This window comes from Chamaea fasciata, unplaced genomic scaffold, assembly GCF_029207755.1.
Source record: "Chamaea fasciata isolate MVZ Bird 193981 ecotype frontalis unplaced genomic scaffold, bChaFas1.0.hap1 SCAF_4, whole genome shotgun sequence".
In the NCBI taxonomy this organism is placed as follows: domain Eukaryota; kingdom Metazoa; phylum Chordata; class Aves; order Passeriformes; family Sylviidae; genus Chamaea; species Chamaea fasciata.
In genome coordinates, this window is record NW_027094089.1 from 45284803 (window position 1) to 45307134 (window position 22332).

General features: G+C 37.5%; 1 protein-coding gene across 4 annotated transcripts in view; it reads left to right on the top strand.

Moving 5' to 3' along the window:
* PTBP3 (polypyrimidine tract binding protein 3) overlaps window positions 1-15882 on the top strand; it is a 37180-nt gene extending 21298 nt beyond the window's left edge. For all 4 annotated transcript variants that reach the window (XM_066181428.1, XM_066181429.1, XM_066181432.1 and 1 more), the window contains 9 exons: window positions 1874-1984; window positions 5575-5749; window positions 8816-8893; window positions 9555-9685; window positions 12321-12354; window positions 12995-13087; window positions 13616-13832; window positions 14898-14975; window positions 15668-15882. In XM_066181428.1, coding sequence (XP_066037525.1) covers window positions 1874-1984; window positions 5575-5749; window positions 8816-8893; window positions 9555-9685; window positions 12321-12354; window positions 12995-13087; window positions 13616-13832; window positions 14898-14975; window positions 15668-15800 — 1050 coding nt within the window. In that variant the 3' untranslated portion in view covers window positions 15801-15882. The remainder of the gene's footprint in view (window positions 1-1873; window positions 1985-5574; window positions 5750-8815; window positions 8894-9554; window positions 9686-12320; window positions 12355-12994; window positions 13088-13615; window positions 13833-14897; window positions 14976-15667) is intronic.
* The last annotated feature ends 6450 nt before the right edge of the window (window positions 15883-22332 follow it).

Sequence of the window (22332 nt, forward strand, 5' to 3'; positions counted from 1 at the left end):
TTGCTGAATCTTCTGAGTGAGGATTGTCTCCTTAAAATAATTTCCTGAATCCAGGTATCTAGGTTTGAAATAGTTCTGTGTAAATGAAATTCAAGTTAACAGGGTTTTAGTATTCAGATTTTCATGTTGTCTCATTTAGTTCCTTGCTCTGGAAGCAGCAACAAACTTGAACTGTTAATTCTTCTTTCATGATAAGCTAGTGAAATATTGGATCCGTAGCACTCTTTCTCCTGAGTAACCCTTGTAGTTTGCTTTGTATTTAGGGTTTTATATTCACTTTTATACCTCCGTGCAAGTCATGTAATATGCAAGTTTTTTGGACAAATGTTCTTGGTTGTTTACCTTTAGAATGGCATTTGACTACCTCTGAAGGCTTAGAATAATGGTAGGCTATGGTTATGAAAGACATTACTGTAACTTCTGCAAGTTGTTTGGACTATGCTGTTGAAAGCTCTAAGTTTAAAAATAATAACTTTGAGACCACTTCTTTGCATCCAGAGGATCTGTTGATAATTTACAAATATTGCAAAGTTTTTCATCCTTGAAGCTTTTGTAATTGGTAGTAATTTATGCAGTAAAAACCATGCCCCTCATATAAGTATCTTAAATAATACAATTTAGAATAACTGGGATGATTTTGTAAGAGCCTGCAGTCCTGGAAGATTCTTTTCCTGCTCTGCTAAGATCTCAAACAATTGCTGTTTTTAGCAACATTCTGGTTTTCCTCTTACCTCTTAAAATTTTCTGTTTCTCTATATCTCCTCACCATGATACTGATTAACTAGTGTACATATTAGTTGTCACTTGGATGTAGCAATTCACCTGATCTAAACCTTCGTATGTATTTTTGAGTGTTGCTCACTCATTGCTGAACCTGTGCAAATACTATGTCAGCTGCTTAGGATTATTATTGCATTCAGAATAACCTCAGAACAAGCTCCTTATTTGTGGGTTATAGGAGCTGTACTAGTTCTAAGATTGCAACAGCAAAGAGGAAGTTTATATTAATTTACTTTCATTTGATTTTAGTCTACTTCACTGCAGCACAACTATGTTTTCAGTATTTGAATTGCTGTCATTCAACTACTTTTCCAGTATGACTTGAAAATTTAGCAATATTTGAGAAGGGTTCTTATTTGGAGTTTTTAATAGGGGACAATTTCCTCTAATTAAAGCAGCACTTTGTGCCCAGTAGCTGCAGTCTAACTTTTACTTTGTGTGATAAGGCTAATGGATCTCATTGCAGTTACAGCTTCCTCTGAGGGGAAGTGGGCGGAGCAGGTACTGATCTCTTCAGTGTTGTGACCTGTGACAGGACTTGAGGAAAAGGCATGAAGCTGAATTGGGGGATGAGGGTGTTGGGAGCAGGCTCTCCGGAGAAGTGATTACAGCACCAAGCCTGACAGTTTCCAAAGCCTTTGGTCAATGCTCTCCGGCACATGGTGTGACTCTTGGGGTGTCCTGTCCAGAGCTGGGAACTGGACTTGATTTATGACCCTTGTAGATCCCTTCCAACTCAACGTGTTCTGTGATTTTATGACTTGTGAAGTCCATTTCTCAAACCTCAACTCTGATTCATTATCCACAATTTTTCTGCAGACACTGGACAAATGCCTGTTTGGACTGTCCTTCCTTGTTCTTAGTTGATTAGACATTGCTAATTCTTTAAGTAAATTTTATCCTTCTTTCCCATCTTTTGTAGCCTTTCTTTAATTTTTTTTTTAACTGAAACAAAATTCTGAGTTCACACAGGTTTTGTTCAGCTGTCACAACAGAAATATTTTTCAGAAATTTATTTGGAATATTAAATGTTAGTTTTTAGTGTGCATGAATTATTCACTGCTTCTTAAAGTCCATGTTTTTTCCCTAACAGATTTTCTCTAAATTTGGCTTTGTTGTGAAGATTGTCATGTTCCATAAGAACAATCAGTTTCAATCTCTGCTCCAATATGCTGATGCAATGAATGCGTATTTTGCCAAAATGGTAAGTATAGGGTATTCAGCTTAATTTTGTTTGTTGGGGGTTTTCCCTGCTTAGGGACAGGGGACACATTAGGAATATTTTGACTGTTAACTTTGTGGTTTTCTACCATTCTAACAATCTTGTTGCACATGAATAACTTTGGCATCTCTCTTTAGTTAAGAGGACAGCACTCTTGTCATCAACTGCAAACAAATGTGTAGCATATACTCCAGGACCAGCATGAGTCTATCAAAATAAAAATCACTCTCAGTCCCTCTCAGTCTTCTCAAGGCTGAACAGACCCAGCTCCCTCTGCTTTTAGTAGTGAAAGAGATGCTCCAATTGCTTAATCTCTTTGTAGGTTTACATTAGACCCTTTCCAACAGCTCCATGCTTTTTTTGGGCTGAAGAGTCCACAACTGTACACAGTGCTCCACATGTGGCCTCATCAGTGCTGCATAGAGAGGCAGGATCACCTCGCTTGACCTGCTGGCAATGCTCTTTATAATGCACCCCAGGATGCTATGGCCTCCTTGGCCACAAGGACAGATTGCTGGCTCGCAGGCATCTCATGGTTCACCGGAACCCCCAGCACCCTCTCTGTGGAGCTGCTTTCCAGCAGATTAGGCCCCAGTCTATGCTCTGCATTTGCTTTTGCTGAATGTCAGAAGGTTCCTCTCTGCCCATATCTCCAGCGTGTTGAGGTCCGTCTGAAGGGCTGCACAGCCCTCTGGGGTATTGGCCACTCCTCCCAGCTTTGTGTTGTCAGTGAAATTGCTGAGGAGGCCTCTGCCCCTTCATCCAAGTCATCTTTAGTTCTCATATAGAGGGAGCAACAGGTAATAGTCAGATGTGTAGAAAATCCTTAGCAATCTTTTCATGAACCTATGATTCAAGTCCCAGAGAGTCCCTGGAGACCTTTTTATACCAGTGGTCAGGTCAGAAAATGGGTGCCTCTGTTCGCTGTAGCAGGGCATCACCCACAAAAATTATGCACCACTTCTGGGTGTTCTTGGGCACAAGTTCTGTCTGCTCTGTTGTTTCACTTGAAGTCGTGCCCAGGGCTGGGGACTTAAATTGGAAGAGGCCCTTAGGGTCGTTGAGTCCAATCATAAACCTAATGCTGCCAAGTTCAATTCTAAACCATGTCCTGAAGCACAACATCTGCACATCTTTTAAATACCTCCAGGGGTGGTGACTCCACCACTTGCCTGTTCCAATGCCTGATAACCCTTTCAATGAAAATTTTTTTCATAATATCCAGTCTAAACTCTCCTTACAGAACTTGAGCCCTTTCCTCTTGTCATGTCACTTGTTACACGGGAGAGGAGGCCAACTCCTACATTGCTACAGTTTTCTTTCAGGCAATTGTAGAGAGCAGTCTAAAAGGTCTCTCCTGACCCTCCTTCAGGGCAGACAACCCCAGCTCCCTCCAGCACTCCTTACAGGACATGAGCTTCAGATCCTTCATTAGAGTCCCTCATGTAAGGGTCAGTTCATGCAGTTAAAATTTCCAAATTAGTGTTTCTATTACCATCTGATAGTGTGTGTTGAGTGGGAGAGAAGTAAGATTAGAAATATAGGAGTTCAAGTCATGCTTAAAGCTATGTTTTGTCCAGTTGGTATGAGGTGATATAATACTAACTAGTGGACTACACTAGAACTCTACACAGGATGTTTAGGTAAGGATAGTGGCAGTATAATTGTCTACTTGATGTTTAAAAAGAAGACTTAATACCAGGTGCTGAATTACTGTTTGGACACAGTTGCAAGGTGAAAACTGTATAATGGTGGAATGGTTTGGATTGGAATCAACCTTTAAAGGTCATCCTGTCCAATCCTCTGGAGTGATCAGGGTCACCTTCAACTAGATCAAGTTGCTCTGAGCCATGTCCAATGGGCATCAGCCTCCTTTCAGGGCAACCTGTGCCAGTGTTCTTTACACCAACTGTAAAAAACTTCCTTCATACAGCTAATCCAAATCAACCCTCCCAGTTTAAAACCATTACCCCTTGTCCTATACCAACCTCCCATACTGAAAGATCTGTCCTGATCTTTCTTATAGGCCACCCTCGAGTACTTAAAGGCTGCATGTAGTGGTTTCATGTTCTCCAATTTCTCTTTTTCAAATTAATGTAGGGGTTTGAGTGTCTGCTAGAATTACTTACTCTTTTTCTGCTGTGAGATAGGATTAGGGGTGAAGCAAAGCAGGCCCAAAACCTGTAAGGGTATAAAGATAGGCATATTAACAAAGCTACAAGAGAGAAAAAAAAAATAATAAGAATTAGAATAAAACTTCCGAAACACCTCTCCTTTCCTCCAACAGCTGTTCCCTTTCCTACTGATGACATAAGAAACAAAACCTGGGATTTTCAGTTAGTTTCACCACTTTAAAATAGTCTTTCATCAGTTCTTAGGGAGAAGAGCCTGTCTTAGAAATCCCATGGAGGACTTGCCACAAGAAAAGAACAGTTCTCTGGTGGCTCCCGTGTCACAAATCTGCAATCACCCAGAAACTCTGCAAACTGTGAAGTCCCTCTCATTTGGCAGCTTTTCCTGTAGCTGTGCCTATGGGCATATCAGCTTTTTTAGGGTACAGTTTAAGGATGACTGTTCAACTATAAAACAAAGGTTCTCTTCATCATCTCTAAGATCATCTTCATCTCCAAAAACCAGAGGTCTTCTTTTTCCTTGGGGACAGAGGGCTTCATATCTTTTTATCTCTGTCTTCCTCTGTTCAAAATTTCCCATTAGATCACAGCTACATCAGCTCACAGCTATGACTAGTACTTTGCATCCTCCCAAAAAGCATTCTGTAAGTTACAAATGAATAGTTTACTCCATTCTCCATGGCCTCACAAGAGAAGTCCAGCCCCAACTAGGCAACTCCTCAATCCCACATCTCAGTCTGTCCTTTTCCTCTCACTTGGGGAAAGGTTGGTGCTTTGCAAGTTTCATCTGTGCAAGGAAAGAATTAACATTCTCTCAGGTCTGCAGAGAGCATGATTGTCCTGGGCAGTGGCTGTAGGTGGTAAAATCAGGCCATGCTGTGGCTACACCAGGATCTCGGCAGCCAGGCAGAGGCTGATGGACAGTTCCCACATGCCTTGGTGGCATTGAGGTGGGCCCAGCCACTCCCGGGGACCTGCCAGACACCTCCCACAGGACAGGCCTTAATGTTGGCTGGATGTTAGTAGCTGTGGGCAGCTGCTGGGGCCCAGGGGCCAGAACAGGCATGGGAGACCTCCTCGGAAAGGCTTGGCCTGGGCTGGGCCTGGCCCCTCTGCAGCAAGGAGCAAGCCAGGACCAGCTTACCTCTCCCAAGGCCAGAAGAAAAAGGGAAAGATTCCTGGAATTCTCTGATTTTAACATGTGTATTCCCACAGGTGTGTCACCTTTCTACTGATTTAAGCAGATATCAATATTCAACATTAGTCACTGATCAGGTTTTGCTATAGCTTCCTAGAAAAGTCACTTCCATAGGTGTTTTCCTTTCCTCATCCAACATCAATAAATGCAAAACCAGCACACTGCAATAATAATAATATAAACTAATAGTAGTGGCTGCCATGATGCGCTTTATATCTGAAAATGTAATTATTTTTCTTCAGTCTCTGGATGGCCATAGTATCTACAGTGGGTGCTGCACTCTGCGTATTGATTTCTCCAAATTAACTAATCTAACAGTGAAGTACAACAATGACAAAAGTAGAGATTTCACTCGCCTTGACCTTCCTTTTGGTGATGGCCAACGAACTGTGGAGACATCTTTATCTACTCCCTTTGGTAAGAAATCTTCACATCTAGTGCCAAATACACACTGAGATCGTAATTTTTGTGTCACATTTATGCTCTGGCTTCATGTTAGGTTCATAGAAGGGTACATTTTCTGTGCATTTTTGTTTGCTACGTCCAGTAAAACTTGCATGGAAAACATGAAGTCCAAGTCATGGTAAATGAATATCTGAAAAAATAACATGAAGAGCACTTGTGGGCACATTTAAAGTGTTGTAAAAAAGCTACAAAATACTGCTAAAAAGCTGTGAAATGGTATCATTGGTATGAGTAATATAGTAAATATTGCACATCAGAATGGAAATCGTCACAAATTGACGCTGGCTGCCTAAAGCTGCTTGAAAATAAGTGTTTTAAGGGTATTAGCTCTTTTTTGTTGATATTTTAAGAATAATTGAGTGCGGCAAGAAACAAAACTGTTTTATATATGTCTGTACTCATCTTCTAAAATACAAAATTTGAGAAATTTTCTTAAATTTTAGAAGTCATTTTGGAATAGAGGAGTGTCTGCTTGTAGTGACACCAGAAAAACTACAAGTGATAGTGTCTGCTTGAACTGACACTGGAAAAACGCTCACAACACAAATTGAATGATTTTAGCTATTTTTCTCTCTCTAATGACAACCATTAGCAATAATAAACAGCTAAGAAATGTCTTAACTGTTGAATGGATATCTAAATACTGTCCAATTTATTAGCACAGTATAAAGCGTGGGAGAATAATTCCCTCTTTTCTTTTACTTTTCTATAGCAGCTAGGGAAAATACTGGGTTTGTTTTGATTTTTTGGATAGTTGAGTTAGTTAGCTTAGATTAGAATAAGAAAGTGAGTTGCACTCACTGCTTTCTTGATTTTTGTCTTTACTGCTCCCCTTAAATGCAGGCATTGGATCTTTATGTAATGGACAACTGTCATTACAGTCTGGGGCAGAGGAGGATGGGATTTGCCATACAGCATTATAGAAATGTGCTGTTATAGGTCTAATATATTCTGATTAATTAGACTTGCACTATCTGAAATGTCAGTGGAAGGGAAAACTACAATTAGAGTAGTTTATTTGTGCAATTGCTTGTAGGGGAGAAATAACTATGCTTTTACAGAATAACACATGAACAAATCTCAATCTTACCCCTCACTCTGATAAGCTTCTTATTGCTAGGAACCTTGTTTTCTTTTACAGTAAGAGTAAGAAGTGCTGGAGCAGTCTGATGTTCATACCAAAATTTGTCTGTGGTACATTCACAGTGAAGCAGCTGCTCCTATATTTAAAAAACCAATAAACAGCTGTAGATGGGGAGAAGCATGCTTCCTAGCCTTTCTGTCAGTGGTGACAACATGCACATATTGTCATTGACATGTTCTGAGAGGCTTAGTTACAGAACATGAGCAAAAGATGTTCTAAGTCATGTGAGTACTTCCACTACCTCTTATTACTAGTGGATGTTGTTTTGATGTAGAATTATAAGACAAAGCTGGTAACTATCAGGATAATAACTCTGTTTTTTATTGTAGACTTGAAGTCGTCTTTAGAGCAAAACTGAACTGCTCTTGAAACTTGTTTTTCTTCTCTTTTTTCTTTATTTTTGTTTTGCTTTTAGTGGAAGAGATACTGCACTATAAACAAACAAATTTTGTGCATATTTTGCATTTAAAGAGTTCTTGCATCCAGTGAACATTAGCAGAAATACATAAATTGGTTTGCTTAGAAAGCTAGGCTGATAACCATAAAGCAAATGAATTTAAAAAAAAAAGCAACAAAGAATTCCAGATCTTTCTGCATTAGCTTAGTTTGACAATTATTACATTCCTGATTTTGGTATCAGGGTGCAACATGCAGGTCTTATTTGGCAGAATAGAAACTCTTGATCTGTTTCTTCATTAATGTGTCCTTTACTGTTCTTGGATTGTGAATAAGTGATAAATAACCATATTGCCAGAACTTGTCAGTATAATGCATCAGTGTGTGTATTTCAAGAATGTATTTACTTGCTTTGATGTGATAAATGTGTTCAGTGTTTTATATGAAAGACACTTTGTTGCCACAGATAAGAGGAGGTCTAATGTGTTGCAGTATTCATGAATACTTGAACTGCGGTGTCTGTTCCATTTCTTTTTGCAATTCATAGTAGATACTTCTTTTGGTATTGTATTATCCCTATTAATAATCACTTGCTAGTAGGTCTATTTTAGTCAGTGGTGTGGAGGCCAGAGTAGCTAAACAGACATATTAACAAGCTTGTAAAATATGTTTTCTGATTATACATGCCCCATTTAAAAAAATTAAATCTGGTGTGTCCTTATGTGTGGACCAATACACAGGTCAAGTTTGTGTCTAACTGCTTAGAACACAGCTTTGTGTGCTATCCTGGGTAGCACTTACCTCCACATACCTTCCATGTTGTGGAAATCACTGAGCTATCTTTGATGCTGGGACTCTCTATATGTTGCTATTCCAAATCTGCTTAATGCTTGTAATTTCCAGGGCAACTATAAAAAACACTAGTTATTTATAAAGTTACATAAACAGGGAAAGTACATCTCCCTAAAAAGCAGAATATATATGCTTTATGCATTTCAGAAGCTAGTAAAATTCAGAACCTCAGATTAGTTGTAGAAGTTTGTATTGTTTAATTTATACAGATCTTCATGTTCAGCAGTTATATCTCATCATTGCAAGACATCTTTGAATGTATTTACTTGCAGAAAATTTCTGGAATACATGTCCATTGTGGGAATAGAAACCATTGAACACAGGCTTTAACAGATACTAATCTCTGCTATGCTTTCCTATTCAAACGTCTCTAATTTACATTTTTCCCTGACTTCATTTTAGAGACAAATGTTGAGGCTGACCAGAATATTTGCCTTCAAAAGTGGCTAAAAATTGTCTTTTTAAAACACAGAATCTTGGATTTCGATGAGAGTTTTAACCCAAAAGTTTTATAAACATTTGGAATCACAGATAAAGCAACACTGGTACCTGATTCTGCTGAAATCTCTTCTGTACTGTAAAACTTTTAAAATCTGCTTTTAAAAACATCTGTCTGTTCTCTCTAGCCAGCCAAAATACCATCTTTCCAGCATATACAGGGCCTTCTGGGTTTGCCCCAGCCTTGGGCTTTCCTCAGGGAACAGGTAAGTTTGTTTTCTAAAAATGTGGCATTTGTAGTTATGTTTAGTTTGTAGCTAATGGCCCATCTGAATACTTCTGTTCAGAGGCATTTGTTTTAAAATATAGCAATCAAAACACAGTATTAATTTGAGTAATTGTAATTCTTTCTCATATATATTCAGTAAAATGTGTCTGTAAGTAAAAAACATATACTCATGTAATTTATCATTCAATACGCAAAAAACCTAAATGCCATGATGAACATTACCTGCGAGAGAGGAAATTAAGCATTTGTTTTTCTCAGAATCATAAAACTCCTATGACATTCATAGCAAATGAAGGGAAGTCTCCCGTTTTCTGGCTATCAAGTGAGAAATAGATAGTTTTTTAGGCTATGATCTTCTGCCTTCTAGCACAGGATAAACTTGTGTGCTGAATTATTTTTCTTCTTTCTTGGGTTGCAATTTATGTCCCCTTTTGCTTGGGTCTGTTTGTGTAGCTGAATATTGCTTTTTTCTCTGAAAGGGGGGTGCTTCCTGCTTTAATGGTCAGATACTAGTAATAACTAAATTCCTTAAAAACATTTTTTAATTGAATATTGATGTTTTTGCCAAATACAACCTGCTTGTGTATTCTTCCTTTTCCACTTTGAGATGTCAAGTGATGCTATTTATGCCTTTCCAGGTCCTTCTGTTCCACCTGTTCCTGGTGCACTTGGTCCTCTCACGGTCACCACATCAGCAGCACCTGGACATGTGACTATTCCTGGTATTCCAGGAAATTCCGTTTTACTAGTCAGCAACCTCAACCCTGAAGTAAGTTTAATTGATGTAACTGATGCAAGTGTCACCTTGTACCAACTGCCAGAATCCTGCAAACTGACATTAGCTGAAGGAATAAGAGAAATTGTCTCTGCTGATAATATAAAAAACAGGACAGGTCTGTACTTGTTTTAGGTAGTTTGCAGTATTGATGAGCTTTAGAAACTCCAGTCATCGGTGAAAAACCTCCTAACCGAATTTACTTTAGGAACCCTATGTTAGCAGTGTAGCTAGTAATTAGAGAGAAGTCTATGGTCAAATATAAGAAATGTTGGAAGATGTAAACAACATACATATGATAATTTACTGATATCTCTGTTAGTATGACTCCTCTGCAGGCTGTTTTCTCTGTAAAAAAGGCAAAGGATTTTTCCTTACACTGGTTAAAAAACAAGGAATTAAATGGAAAGGAGGGAACAGAAAAAGAAATAAAGGCATGCTAAATCAAGTACCTTTCTAAACATGTGTAGGATCTTTCTAGTTTTGCAACTTTTTCAAGACTGAAGAAAAAGAACGCAGGTACATCATGTTACTGACATCACTCTACACTTGCCATCATTATTTTTTAAAAGTTTATAAGTGCCCATGTTAACTTTTCATAGTACCACACAGATGCTTTTTCATATGGTGGCTGTAAAATTCCAAGGACAACTTGAAAAGTTGCTTATGTAGTGAAAATGACAGGCTGGTCTATAATCTTACTCATGTTATTTGAAAACTGATCAGTGCTTAATTAAAAGCTTTAAAAAATAAAAGCTTTACTAAGCTTTTAAAATAAAAAATAAAATCAAGCTTTACCAAGGCCATGGCTTAAAACACAGTTCTTTTTTACTGTTGAACAGCAGTCCTGTTGCAGCAATGTAAAATTCTTGTTAAACGCTCTCAATATATTTCCTTAACTATGAAAATGCTAGGAGTTGTTGGCAAAATTGAGGTTACCTTCATATTCTGAGGTTTAAAAATCTGTTCACCAGTTTCTTTAAGAAATTGTTCTGTTTCTGTTTTTGTACTAACAGCCAAATACACAGTAAGCATCAAAAACCCATCTGTAGAAAAGGTTGTAAAATGAGTCACTTTTTCTTCAATTTTTCAATATATCCGTGAGTTTCTGATGATGGCTGTGGATGTGCTTTCTGCAACTGACTATTTAAGATGTTTTTCTGAATCTGAAAGGAGCGTGCCTCTTAAGAATAAGCATATGTGAAGCATTGGTCAGAGCTCTTTTTAGGACATTGATGTTTTACATAGTAGTAGTAATCATAGCTAAGAATTCATTAACAACTTAGTGCTGTAATTCATGATACAATGTCAATGTATTAAGTAATGCTCAACTTCTTAAAAGGATAAAAATATGAATGTACTACAGCATTAATTGTTGGAAATATATTTCTTGGCAGTTCTGTAACACTTGTTCTTCAGTATTGATTGTCTGACCCCTGTCACTCCTTTTTTCTCTGTATAGAAAATCTGGTTGGTCTTATTTCAGTTCATATTTCTTTCCTGTTGCAGGGTTTCAGTGTGCATTTAAACATTCCTTGATGATTTTTAAATTATCTGGTTTTGTCTTTCATTCTCTCCCCCCCACCCCTCTTTTTTTTTTTTTTTAAGTAGAAGTATTGGGGTCTCATTTGAATAAGAAATTTCTTTTTAAAAACAGAAGTCTCCATCCTGAATTAAAATATTTGGGCATGAAGAATAAACTCTTGATGAATTTAAATTTTACATTGCTAGTAATTGTTCTCTACCACTAAATGCTGATGGTAAATGGGTATGACGTTACACTTAGGCTGCAATGTTTTCTATTTTACAATAATTTAGGTATGTTTGGTACACATTTGAGTTGAGAAGGAATAGGGCTAGAGAGTGTGAGTAGTGCTTCTGATAGACAGGTATTTTTAGAACTCATTACTTGCAAAGCCTTTGCCTCAGTTGAAAAAATTTTCACTGCATTAGGTTGTAAATTATCTTCTTTGGTACTTGGCACACAAGAATTTAATTGAGAATCACTGAAGAAAAATAATTCCTTTCAATATTTAGCTTTCTGTTCACAGCTTCTAACTGAATACAATTTAAATACCACTTTCTATGTGCTTCATACATAAACAGTTAAATTTGCTGTGTCTCCCTTTTGAATGTCATGGCCATGTAGAGGGATGGGGACAAAATTGATGACAAAGCAAACATATTTTGAAGCAACTGGGTTTAGTTTTGTTGGTATTGTCTGTTGTTTACAAAATACAAAGGAGTTCTTTAATGCTTTATTTTTAATTTAATGAATGTCTTTCTTTTTTTTCATGGGATGAGCTGCTAGGTTAGAAAGAATAAGGTCAAATAATGAAGCAACTTATAAAATTAATAGCTTCTGCAGCATGACAGAATGAGTCTTGAGTGATGAAAATGCATGAACTGAAGTGTTTGCTTGTTTAAGTGTTTCACATGCGCATAGCAAGTGTGTATTAACAAGAACGCCATACACTGTGGTTATTGTGGGAATGGCTTTTGGAGAGACAGGTTTATGTATTAGTATGCAGTATCCCTTCCACTCTTTTTGTTTACCATGCACCTATGGAATAGATGTCTTTATTTGCATGGCTTTAGAAATAATGTACTCATTTTATCATTTAAACAGGCCATCACACCTTATGGACTTTTCATCCTATTTGGTAAGATATGTCAAATATACCTTGACAAACCACTGGGCTAGTGGTTCTTTTTATTTATCTGACCCATGCTGGTTAATCAAAACTCCATTGCTCTGTGCGTGTCCAGGAAATGCACTGAGAGAATGCACTGGTTTTAAAATGGCAGTAAGTTGAGTCAGGATTTATAAGCCACAGATACGAAAATGGCAGAACAGTTAGTGTCAGAAGAATTTTGGTGTGTGGTCCAATTTGTTTACTACAAAAAATGGGAAAGCAAAGTAAGATGAAAAAACAGAGGTTGCATCAGAGGAAATTCTGTACAGAACTGGCTCATACATTTGCTGCAAGGGACAATGTTTGGCAAAGTAATATTTTAATATGCCGCAGTTAAGAGGACGTTGACAACTAATGCTCTATTTAAAAACTGAACATGAACATAAATATGCAATAGTATGACTAGGATCTGGGGGATGTTCGTCCACTTATGAGCCCCAGAAAATAATACACAAACTTTAAAACTCTCCTTTTACTAATGTTTTAACCAACCTGTTTAATGAGATGATTATTCTTTGTAACACTAATGTTAGTCAAAAGAAAAAGACTTGGCCATGTGCTTTTCAAAGTAGTGCTCTGAAAAAATTCTCTTTCTGGATTTCTGCAGGTGTGTATGGTGATGTGCATCGTGTGAAGATCATGTTTAAGAAAAGAGAAATTGCTTTGGTTCAGATGGCAGATGCAGCCCAGGCTCAATTAGGTATTGAGTTTTAAGCACAGTTATCCTTCAAGCTAACATGAGTTTAATATAAAGGAGAAATTTGTCATCTGTCAGTGACAAGCATAAACAAATTAAATTCATCATTGTGCTGTATGCACAGCATGCAAACGTTGATAAAATCCTAGTGGTTTAAAAAAAAAGTCCTGTGAATCTCAATCAAGTAAACACTAGAATTAAAACATACCACTCTCCTGTAATTTATTTCAAGAATACATTATATCATTTTCCTGTAATTTATTTTCTGTCTACCTATTTAAGAATAATCAACTGGTCTGTATTGAAATGCTATTTTACATTTTTTTGGCATTTGAACTGGAGATTATATTATATCCTTCTACCTTTTTTAAATGTAATGTTGTGACATAGCCCACCTGGTAGATGTGGAAATTGCAGTTTAAATTTAGAATGTGAAATCTGACACTAAGTAGAAAACAGTATTAGTATTTAAAGAATTGTCTTTTCTTCCCCTCCATTAATTCCTGTTCAAATTATTTTTCCACGGGTTAGCTATCAACTACTTGAATGGACAGAGGCTTTATGGAAGGGTCATGCATGCTACTCTTTCAAAATATCAGACAATTCAACTTCCTCGTGAGGGACAAGAGGACAAAGGTCTGACAAAGGACTATAGCAACAGCCCTTTACATCGCTTTAAGAACCCCTGCTCTAGGAACTTCCAAAATATCTTTCCTCCATCTGCCACCCTGCATCTCTCCAACATCCCGTGAGTATCTGCATGTGTCATCTCCTTAGAAAGATGGTTTTAAGTTATGTTGTCAAGTTAAAAAATCTGATGTAAGTTTTGGTTTTCTTTCCTTGGCCTTTTTGCAATTCATTCTGCTGTGGGTAATTCTGATAGGTAATTAAAAATAAGTGAATCCTTTAACTGTCTCTTTTTTATCATTAGCAAAGAGAATAACTGGAGGAATTAAGCAAAGAGAATAACTGGAGGGAATTATCTTCTTTGAGTTTTGATCAGTTCACGTTTTCTTGAGAGTATGCTTTTGCTTCTTGACATATGAAATCATGTGTCACCAAATTTCACAAAGGTTAAAGACATGTTTTTTGAGGTAATGTACATGGCAACAAAATCATCATTGACATTGTTATTTAATATACATACAGTTTTTAATAATTTTAAGACCTTTTAAAGATCAGTTTCTACAGAATTCAGATCTCTTACATGGAGGCCAAGTTGTGAGAAAGAAGAAGGTATTTAGTGTGCTCTTTAAGACTGAAATAATCTTTTTTATGTCTAGGATGTTACCAGTAGCGTGTGGAGTAACAGCCAAACATAAGTTTTTACAGGCTTCTCTTGTTTGGCAGCTGTGCAGGGAGGGAAAAAAGGAAACTATGGAATTTTGCCGAAGTAAGAAAGGAAATTATGAGACACTTTGAAAACAGCTTTTTGAGTAAAGCGAAAATCTTTCAAAATTGAAAATATGTGACGCGCACTTGCGCAAATTGCAAGATGAAATATATTTCTTAAGATTTTAGGAGATTTTTATGCAATCTGAATTTTACTGAGAAAGAAACAGGGTTGGATGAAAAACAATAGAAATGTCTGAAATATATTTTGTAGCACAGTGTGATACTAAAATGTAGAGTAAAAGGCAAATGTTTCGGGCTGAAGTGTTGTCATGGTTTGTGTTGATGGAGATAAGTTTAAACAGCAAAAACTAGAAGTCAAAACTGAGATCTTGATATTATTACACAGCTCGGTGCTCTTCTACAAATTGATTGGAGTTTGTTTTTGTTTGGTTTGGGTTTTTGTTTTTTTTTAAATTAGGCCTTCTGTTACTGTTGATGATTTGAAGAACCTTTTTACAAGTAAAGGATCTACTGTGAAAGGCTTCAAATTTTTCCAGTAAGTTCTCTTGTAAAATTGCTAAGCAATCTTTCATCCTGGAAAATAGCTAATTGCTTTTTTGTGACTTTCTATGTGTATATAACTACAAACAGAATTCCATGTATATATAGGTATAGGCAAAAGTGGTATACCTATCATGAGTTTTACGATACTTTCAGTCTTGAAATTTTAAATGGAATAATGGATTAGCATAACTAAACTAAAAATATGCAACCTTTTGACAAATTCCATGTGTGTTCAAAGTAAAACAAGTTTAAGGAGAGTAAATGCTCACTTCTTGAAAAAATACAAGCTTTGTGTATGTAAAATGCCATATAAATTTACAGTGATGACAAAGTATGTACATTAATAAATGTTAGTTGGCAGCATTATTTTAGTACGATCATACCTGCTAGAATAATCTCATCTGTATGGACAATGAAATTATTTCTTAGAGGTCTTCAAGCCTCATTTTGACCTAGCTTTTTGAAGTCCATTGTAATGAAAGAGTGATATGACTTTAATCCATAGATTCGCAAAGTGTATGTAGTTTCGTTATCTTTACATTTAAGCAGATGAATAAGTAGCTCTGATTCTTTTGCTGTACAAGTGTGTGTAATATCGCTGAGAAAAAAAACACTTATGCCGCTTTTCTGTGTTCGCTAGTGAAAATTTGGTTAGGATTAATAATCATTTTTATTGTTCATCAGGAAAGATTGCAAAATGGCTCTTATCCAACTGGGCTCTGTGGAAGAAGCAGTTCACGCTCTCATCGAGCTTCATAATCATGACTTTGGAGAAAACCAACATCTCAAAGTTTCCTTCTCAAAATCTTCAATCTGAATTTTCTGTGAATTTTCCCTTTAAGGCTTTGTAACAGTTTCAGTAAAATTTTCAAATAAAAGACTGAGACAGCTGTGACCAACTCTGTCTTTTAAAAGAAAACCTCATTCATACACAAGGAATTAAGTGACAATGTTTCTGATTTCAGCTGCTAGTATGACATCCATAGATTCTTCTGTGAAATTGTTTTAGCAACAATATTTATCATCAAATTTCCTACTTAAAATTATATTTTGAGAACATCGTTCCAGCTTTTGTTTGAAATCAGCTTTACAAAACAATTCAGAGTACTTCTACGATGTACCAAATGAGTATGTTTAATGAAAAGGTAAATCTACTCTGTGCTCAGTAAACACTAATTTGAATGTGAAATAGTGCTCGGGTTTCTTGAAGAAAAGCAAACACTAAGAGTGAGTATCCTCTAAATGGTATTTCTGTTACGAGGTGTGTTCATACTTTGGTGAATCTTTACAAATAACTTGTTTTTAAAAAGTCTGTGCTGTTCTTACAGATTAGATTATTAGAGAAAAGGCAGTGCCTTCTCTCTGTAGAATAAAAGGTATTTGATAAGTTTCTTCAAGGTGTGTGGTATTGGAGAATTAGTTTGACTTAACTGGTTGGAAGTTTGATGTCCTATTTCTACTATGAGGGGATAGTGTAACAGTATCTTAGAGAAAATAAAACAGGAAAATGGTCTTGATTTAAAATAAATTTTTACATTTCTCAAAGTAATTAAACGTTTGCAGTCTTATAGAAAAATATTCAGGTCTACGATGGTTTTGCAATTTTTAAGAAGTTATTTTTGCTAAGGTCATCTTTCAGGGCAGAAAAATTAAACCTTGAGGTTTTTTACCACTCTAAAGTCTAATACTTAAACTACTGTGTATTTACCTAAATTCTTACTATGTGCCTTACTATGTTTGTATGAAACAATAGATTAGAGCATTATCTGAAGTATCTTGCAAAAATATTGTGGGCTTTGTGAAAATTCTTCTCTTGGTCTTTTTGAAAATGTTTTCCACGATACTTCAAGATGTATTTTTTCATTAATTAATAACTAATTTTGAATTCTAGTTTCTTGTGCTTTTGTATGGGGATTGGATATAGATGGCAATGAGGTTTCATTTGTTGTGAAATCACATAGGGATTCTTTAAATTTACCTAGTTGCACTTCTCTGACAGTAGTTCTTCACTGACAGAAAAAATATACTAAAAAACCGCAAACAAACCTATATAGGAAGGCCAAACAGCAAATCCAGTTCTTCTGGACTTCATCTGACTTTCTGAGAGACACTGGCTGTATCAGAATAGTCTCTTCAGGCCTTCTGCATTTCTTTATTTTTAATGCTTTACAGTATTAAACAAAAGTAATAAAATGCTAAAATTCTTTCCTTTGTAAGTATGAAGGAATGTTTGATACTGAATCTTGATTACTCTTTGGGGAATGAGCTGAGATGCAGTTAGGTTTTGCCATGAGTGTACAGATAAATACTAATGACTTCTGATCCTATTTTAAAAAGCTAAATTTCCTAGGGTTTTCTTTAACATAAAGTAATTGAAAATTAATTTAATTTTACTTTACCACGTTTTAAAGACTGATTTCTTTCAAACATGGCATTTATTTACTTCTAACTATTGCAGAATTTGTTTCTGCTGTAATGTTTTGCCACTCATAACTGTTTTTGTTCATCTGAATCATATGACTTTATTTTTCTAGAAGGTATGTTTCTGTGTTTCTACCTTGATCTGAGTGTTCTGTGGTGACCTTTCTCAAATTTTCCCTCTGAATTATTTTTGCAAAATCAGCCTAATAGTAGCTTGCCAGATAATACCTTTATGTATGTAAATTGGTTACTGGTATAGTGTTAAGGAAAATTCCCAGTCTGACCATCCAGGATCCACTTTGGCAGTCACTCTTGCACCACCTGTGCTGGGACTGAGGCTCCTTCCCAGCTGCAGCCCCCACATTCAGAACAGGTTTCCTTACTGGGTAGACCCCAGGTTTCCCGTAGCAGTCTCAGGCATCCCAACTATTAAAATAATTTCATCTCAGTGCAATAACAAACTAACAGCTTGAGCTGGTGTTTCTGAGGAAGGATCCTGAACAAAGGAACCCCTGGGCTTTTATACCCCCCTGCCAGTGTAAGCACGGGAAGGTGTGGGATAATCAGCTCCTGCTGGTCTCAGTGTCCGGTCCCCTGGCTGGGCCGCAGGTCCTCAGGCCCTTGTTGTGCTGAGGGTTGGCTCTTCACGGCCTCTGTGCCTGGGCTTCAGCAGCCAGAGCTCAACCTGCAGCTGCACCCTGAGCTACCTCAGAGAATGTGTTCCTCAACAGTAGCAGCCAATCTGACTGCACAGATGTAGCTATATTAAGTGCTGTACAACACAACTATATAAATGTGCAGAATGTACTATGTACTGGAAGGTTCAACTGGCTTAGGAATAATATTCCCCTAAGACATGTTTTGGATTTCACAGAATCAGAGTGGTGTGGGTTATCTTCATGAGGTTCTCACAGGCCCACCAGTCAGTCTTTACAGGTCCTTCTGGATGGTATCCTTTCCTTCCCCATGCGTTGACTGTACCACACAGCTTGGTGTTGTCAGCAAACTTGCAGAGGGTACAGTTGATTGCATCCTTCCTGTCACCAACAAGGGTGTTTAGCAGCTGTGGTACCAGTGCTTATCCTTACAGAACACTGCACATTATTGGTCTCTACTTGGACAGCTCTTTGAATGTGGCCATCCAGCCAGTTCCTTTTCCAGTTAGAGGTCCACCCATCAAATCCATGTCTCCATTTTAGAGCCAAGGAGGTTTTGTGGGACAGTATCATGCTTTGCACAAGTCCTGGTAGATTACATCAGTTGCCCTTTTCTTATCCACAGTTGCTGTAACTCTGTTGTAGAACGCCATTAAATCTGTCAGGCATGATTTACCTTCAGTGAAGCTATCTGCTTCATAATCTTACTGGGAACCAAGGTGGGACTTCCGGACTTCCAGGTCCCTTGGTCTTTCTTATTTCCCTTTTCACAAATGAAGGCTATGTTTCCCCTTTTCAGGTGAAGCTTTAGCTTTCACAGTTTCATAGACTTGGGCCGCTCAGAAAACCTCTTTTCCTCCCAAGCTACATGTTGTTACTTTCACCCTCTGTAGCCTTTCTTTTAGCGTTTGAGTTCATCCAGGAATTCCTTCTTGTTCTAAGGCCCTCCTGACATTTTTGCCTGACTTCCTCTTCCTTGGGGTAATCACTCCTGAGCTTGGAGAAGGAGATCCTTGAATACCAATAAGCTTTCTTGGGTCCCTCTTCCCTCCAGGGCTTTACCCCTTGATACTCTTTGAGGCAGATCCCTGAGGAGGCAAAAGTCTGCTCTCCTGAAGTCCAGGACAGTGAACTTTCTGTGCACCTTCCTTGCTGCCCTAAGGATTTCAAATTTCATTTCATAGTCCTTGCAGTCAAGGCTGCACTTGAGCTTCGCGTCCCCCACCAGCCCCTCCTTGTTGTGAGAAGAAGGTCCAGCATAGTACCTACTCTCCTTGGCTCCTCTGTCACTTGAAGAAGGAAGTTATCATCAATGCATTCCAGGAAGCTTCTGGATTGTTTATGTGCTGCTGTATTGACAGATATTTGGGTAGTTGAAGTTCCCCATTAGGAACAAGGTTTGTGTGTTTGAGGCTTCTCCTCTTTGTCTGTAGGGGGCCTCATCTTCTCTGTCTTTCTGGTCAGACAGTCTGTAGCAGACCCCCACTATAAAGTCACCTGTCCCTTACCTGCCTTTAATCCTAACCCATTAACTCTCAGTCAGCTTCATCCACTCCCAGGTGAAACTCCATGATCTCCAGCTGCTCATTGACATAGAGGGCAACACCACCTCCTTGACTACCCTTCCAGTCTTTTCTGAAGAGCCTATATCCTTCCTTTCCAACACTCCACTCTTCGGAGGCGTCCCACTTAGGTGTCTATGACGTACCAATAAGGTCATAGGTGTGCACACATCTCTAACTCTTCTTGTTTATTCATGTTCTTATGAGCTATTGCATCGATGCTTTGGAGTTGAGACCCTAATGAAACTGTCTGACTGGCTGGAGTAGCTGGAGTTCCTTTGTGTTGTTCTTCTGGTGCTTTTCTGCTGACCTGTGATCCCTCTTCAGGTGCCGAGCATCTGTTGCTGGCACTGGCACCAGATTGATAGAAGTGGGGTGGACTGAGGCTCCCTGCCCCCTGGCATCTTTAGTTCATCAGCTTGGCAAGCCTATAGCAGAAGATGCTCTTCTCCTCTTTTGACGGATGGACCCTGTCAGCCCTCAGTAGACCCAGTTTCTGAAAGCAAGTCCCATGGTCAAAGCAGCCAGACCTCTGGCTGGGACACAGCCCCAGAAGCATTTGTTGTTTCACTGGATTTGACTGGCCCTTTAAAACACCTTCCCTTTGACTATGAGCAATGATGAAAAGACTGCCTGCAGAATCTTAAAAATTTTTAACTTAGGAAAAATCTGAAAGTGGGTATTTATTGTGTTTGCTTTTTGGTTTTGTGATACAAGTATTTTGTATCTTTTTTGATTTACCTTTATTGTTCTGGTTTTGCAACCAATTTATTCTTGTCAACATACTTTTAGATTTGTGTGTATCTGAAAGATGTTACCTCTTAGGGAGATCGGTTTTCACAAGATAAGCAGAAAAGCTTTGAAACTTGACAGTGCATCTTAACATTTTCTTGGCAGCATGAAGGCACTAATTTAGGCTGCTTTTTCCCTTTTAGTATTCTGCCGTGAATAATTGAAAGCACAAACAGAACACCTTACTTATTATGATGCATTGTTAGTGAAGAATCATGGCAGAAGGAATATTTTTTATACTTTGTGCTTGACTCATTAGTGTCTCGTACAAAAGCATCTCAGTTCTTGATTCTCTAAAGCCTATAATAGCAGATCCCTTGATATCTGTGAAAAGAGCAAGATTTGGGAAAGAATTATATTATTCAGCAGTCTTACAGTGTTGTGGATGGAAAGGAACTTCCAAAGGCCTTAGTCCTACATTTCAGTCAGACTGTGGACAACTTTAGCAGTTATTCCGATAATTTTAAAAAATCATGTAAATTAAAAAAAAAAAAAAATCAAATCGAACAAATTCACTGTTCTGTTTGGCAGTCTTCACTGTGAATTTGCTCCCTTAATATGTAACTAGGCTTTAAACATACTACATTCTATGTCTTTTGCCTTTTTCCCTGTTAACTCTGTAACTCTGAAGAGGATTTTGGCTTCATCTTCTCTATATTGTGGCCTTAAGTTGTTAAAGATAGGGTTACAGTTTCTTTAACATACATTATTAATTTCTGTTTGTGAAGGATCTGGTAATGTGCACAGTGTAAGCTGGAATTTGGGCACATGGTGTGGTTCTTTGGGGCTATCTTGTGCAGGGCCTGGAGTTGGACTCAGTGATCGTTGTGGATCCCTTCCACTTTTGCTTATTCTGTGATTCTGTGACTGTATGGTTATGCCTCTGTATATGTCATGCCCTTGACCTCCTAGTCCATTATTTTTGATGGATGCACACTTGGTTCAAAGTGTAATAAGGCCGTTTTAACAACCCAGGAGCAGCTATGTGCCTTTTCAAATGACCTTTGATTTGTTATATAATAGCAAAATTTCAGCTTCTTTGGATTTATGCAGAACTCTTAAAACATCAGAACCAATTTCTGAAACTTTGACTCGTAATTTGACTCAGTTGTCTTGTCTGCTGGTCCTGTAAGTTGCACTGGTTTTATGTACTGATAAATTGAGGTCCTTTTTATTTGGAAGATATTTCACATATCAGTTCATTTTCTGATTACAGACAGCAAACCTATGTTTGTATGCCAAGAAAATTATTAGTCTTTGTGAATAGTACTGCCAGTAAGGTCTGTCTGATCAATTATGTTGCCCTCCTCTGATTCACGCCAGTAGGAAAGTGATATGTTGGGGGTTTTTTATAAGAGATGTAGACCTACTACTTGCCGTTTTATTTTGTTAGCTTACATTTCTGTTTTTCAAACGAGAGGTCAGCTGCCTACAAAGACCATTGTTTTGCCTTAACCTTTGGCCCTGATATGTTGTTAGCTAGAGTACAACTACCAGACTTAGTTTTGTTACTGTTGTGCTGGAACAATGCTAGTCAGATGGCACAGAATTTTTTCTTTAAATTAACTTTATCTTCTGTCTCTGAAGTTTGGCTTGCTATATACAAGTTTGTTTGCTCTTTTTAAAGCAAATCCTAACAGAATATAAAATTTCTGAAGTATTTAAGTTCAGGGTTTTATTGAGGGGGATATGATATAAGAACAAAATTGGACCAAAGTTTTTGTGCCTTCACTAGTTGTATACGTAGGATTTTTCATATCTGTAGGTGTCTTAAGTATAATAAATATACATTTTCCAGAGGAGAAAAATGTATTTATATTGTGAAAAATTAATACTGTTTACTGACTATATAAGAAGTGAATTACAGCTGTTTCAATACAGATTTAATTATTCTACAGCCTTTCTAATTTTTTTCTCT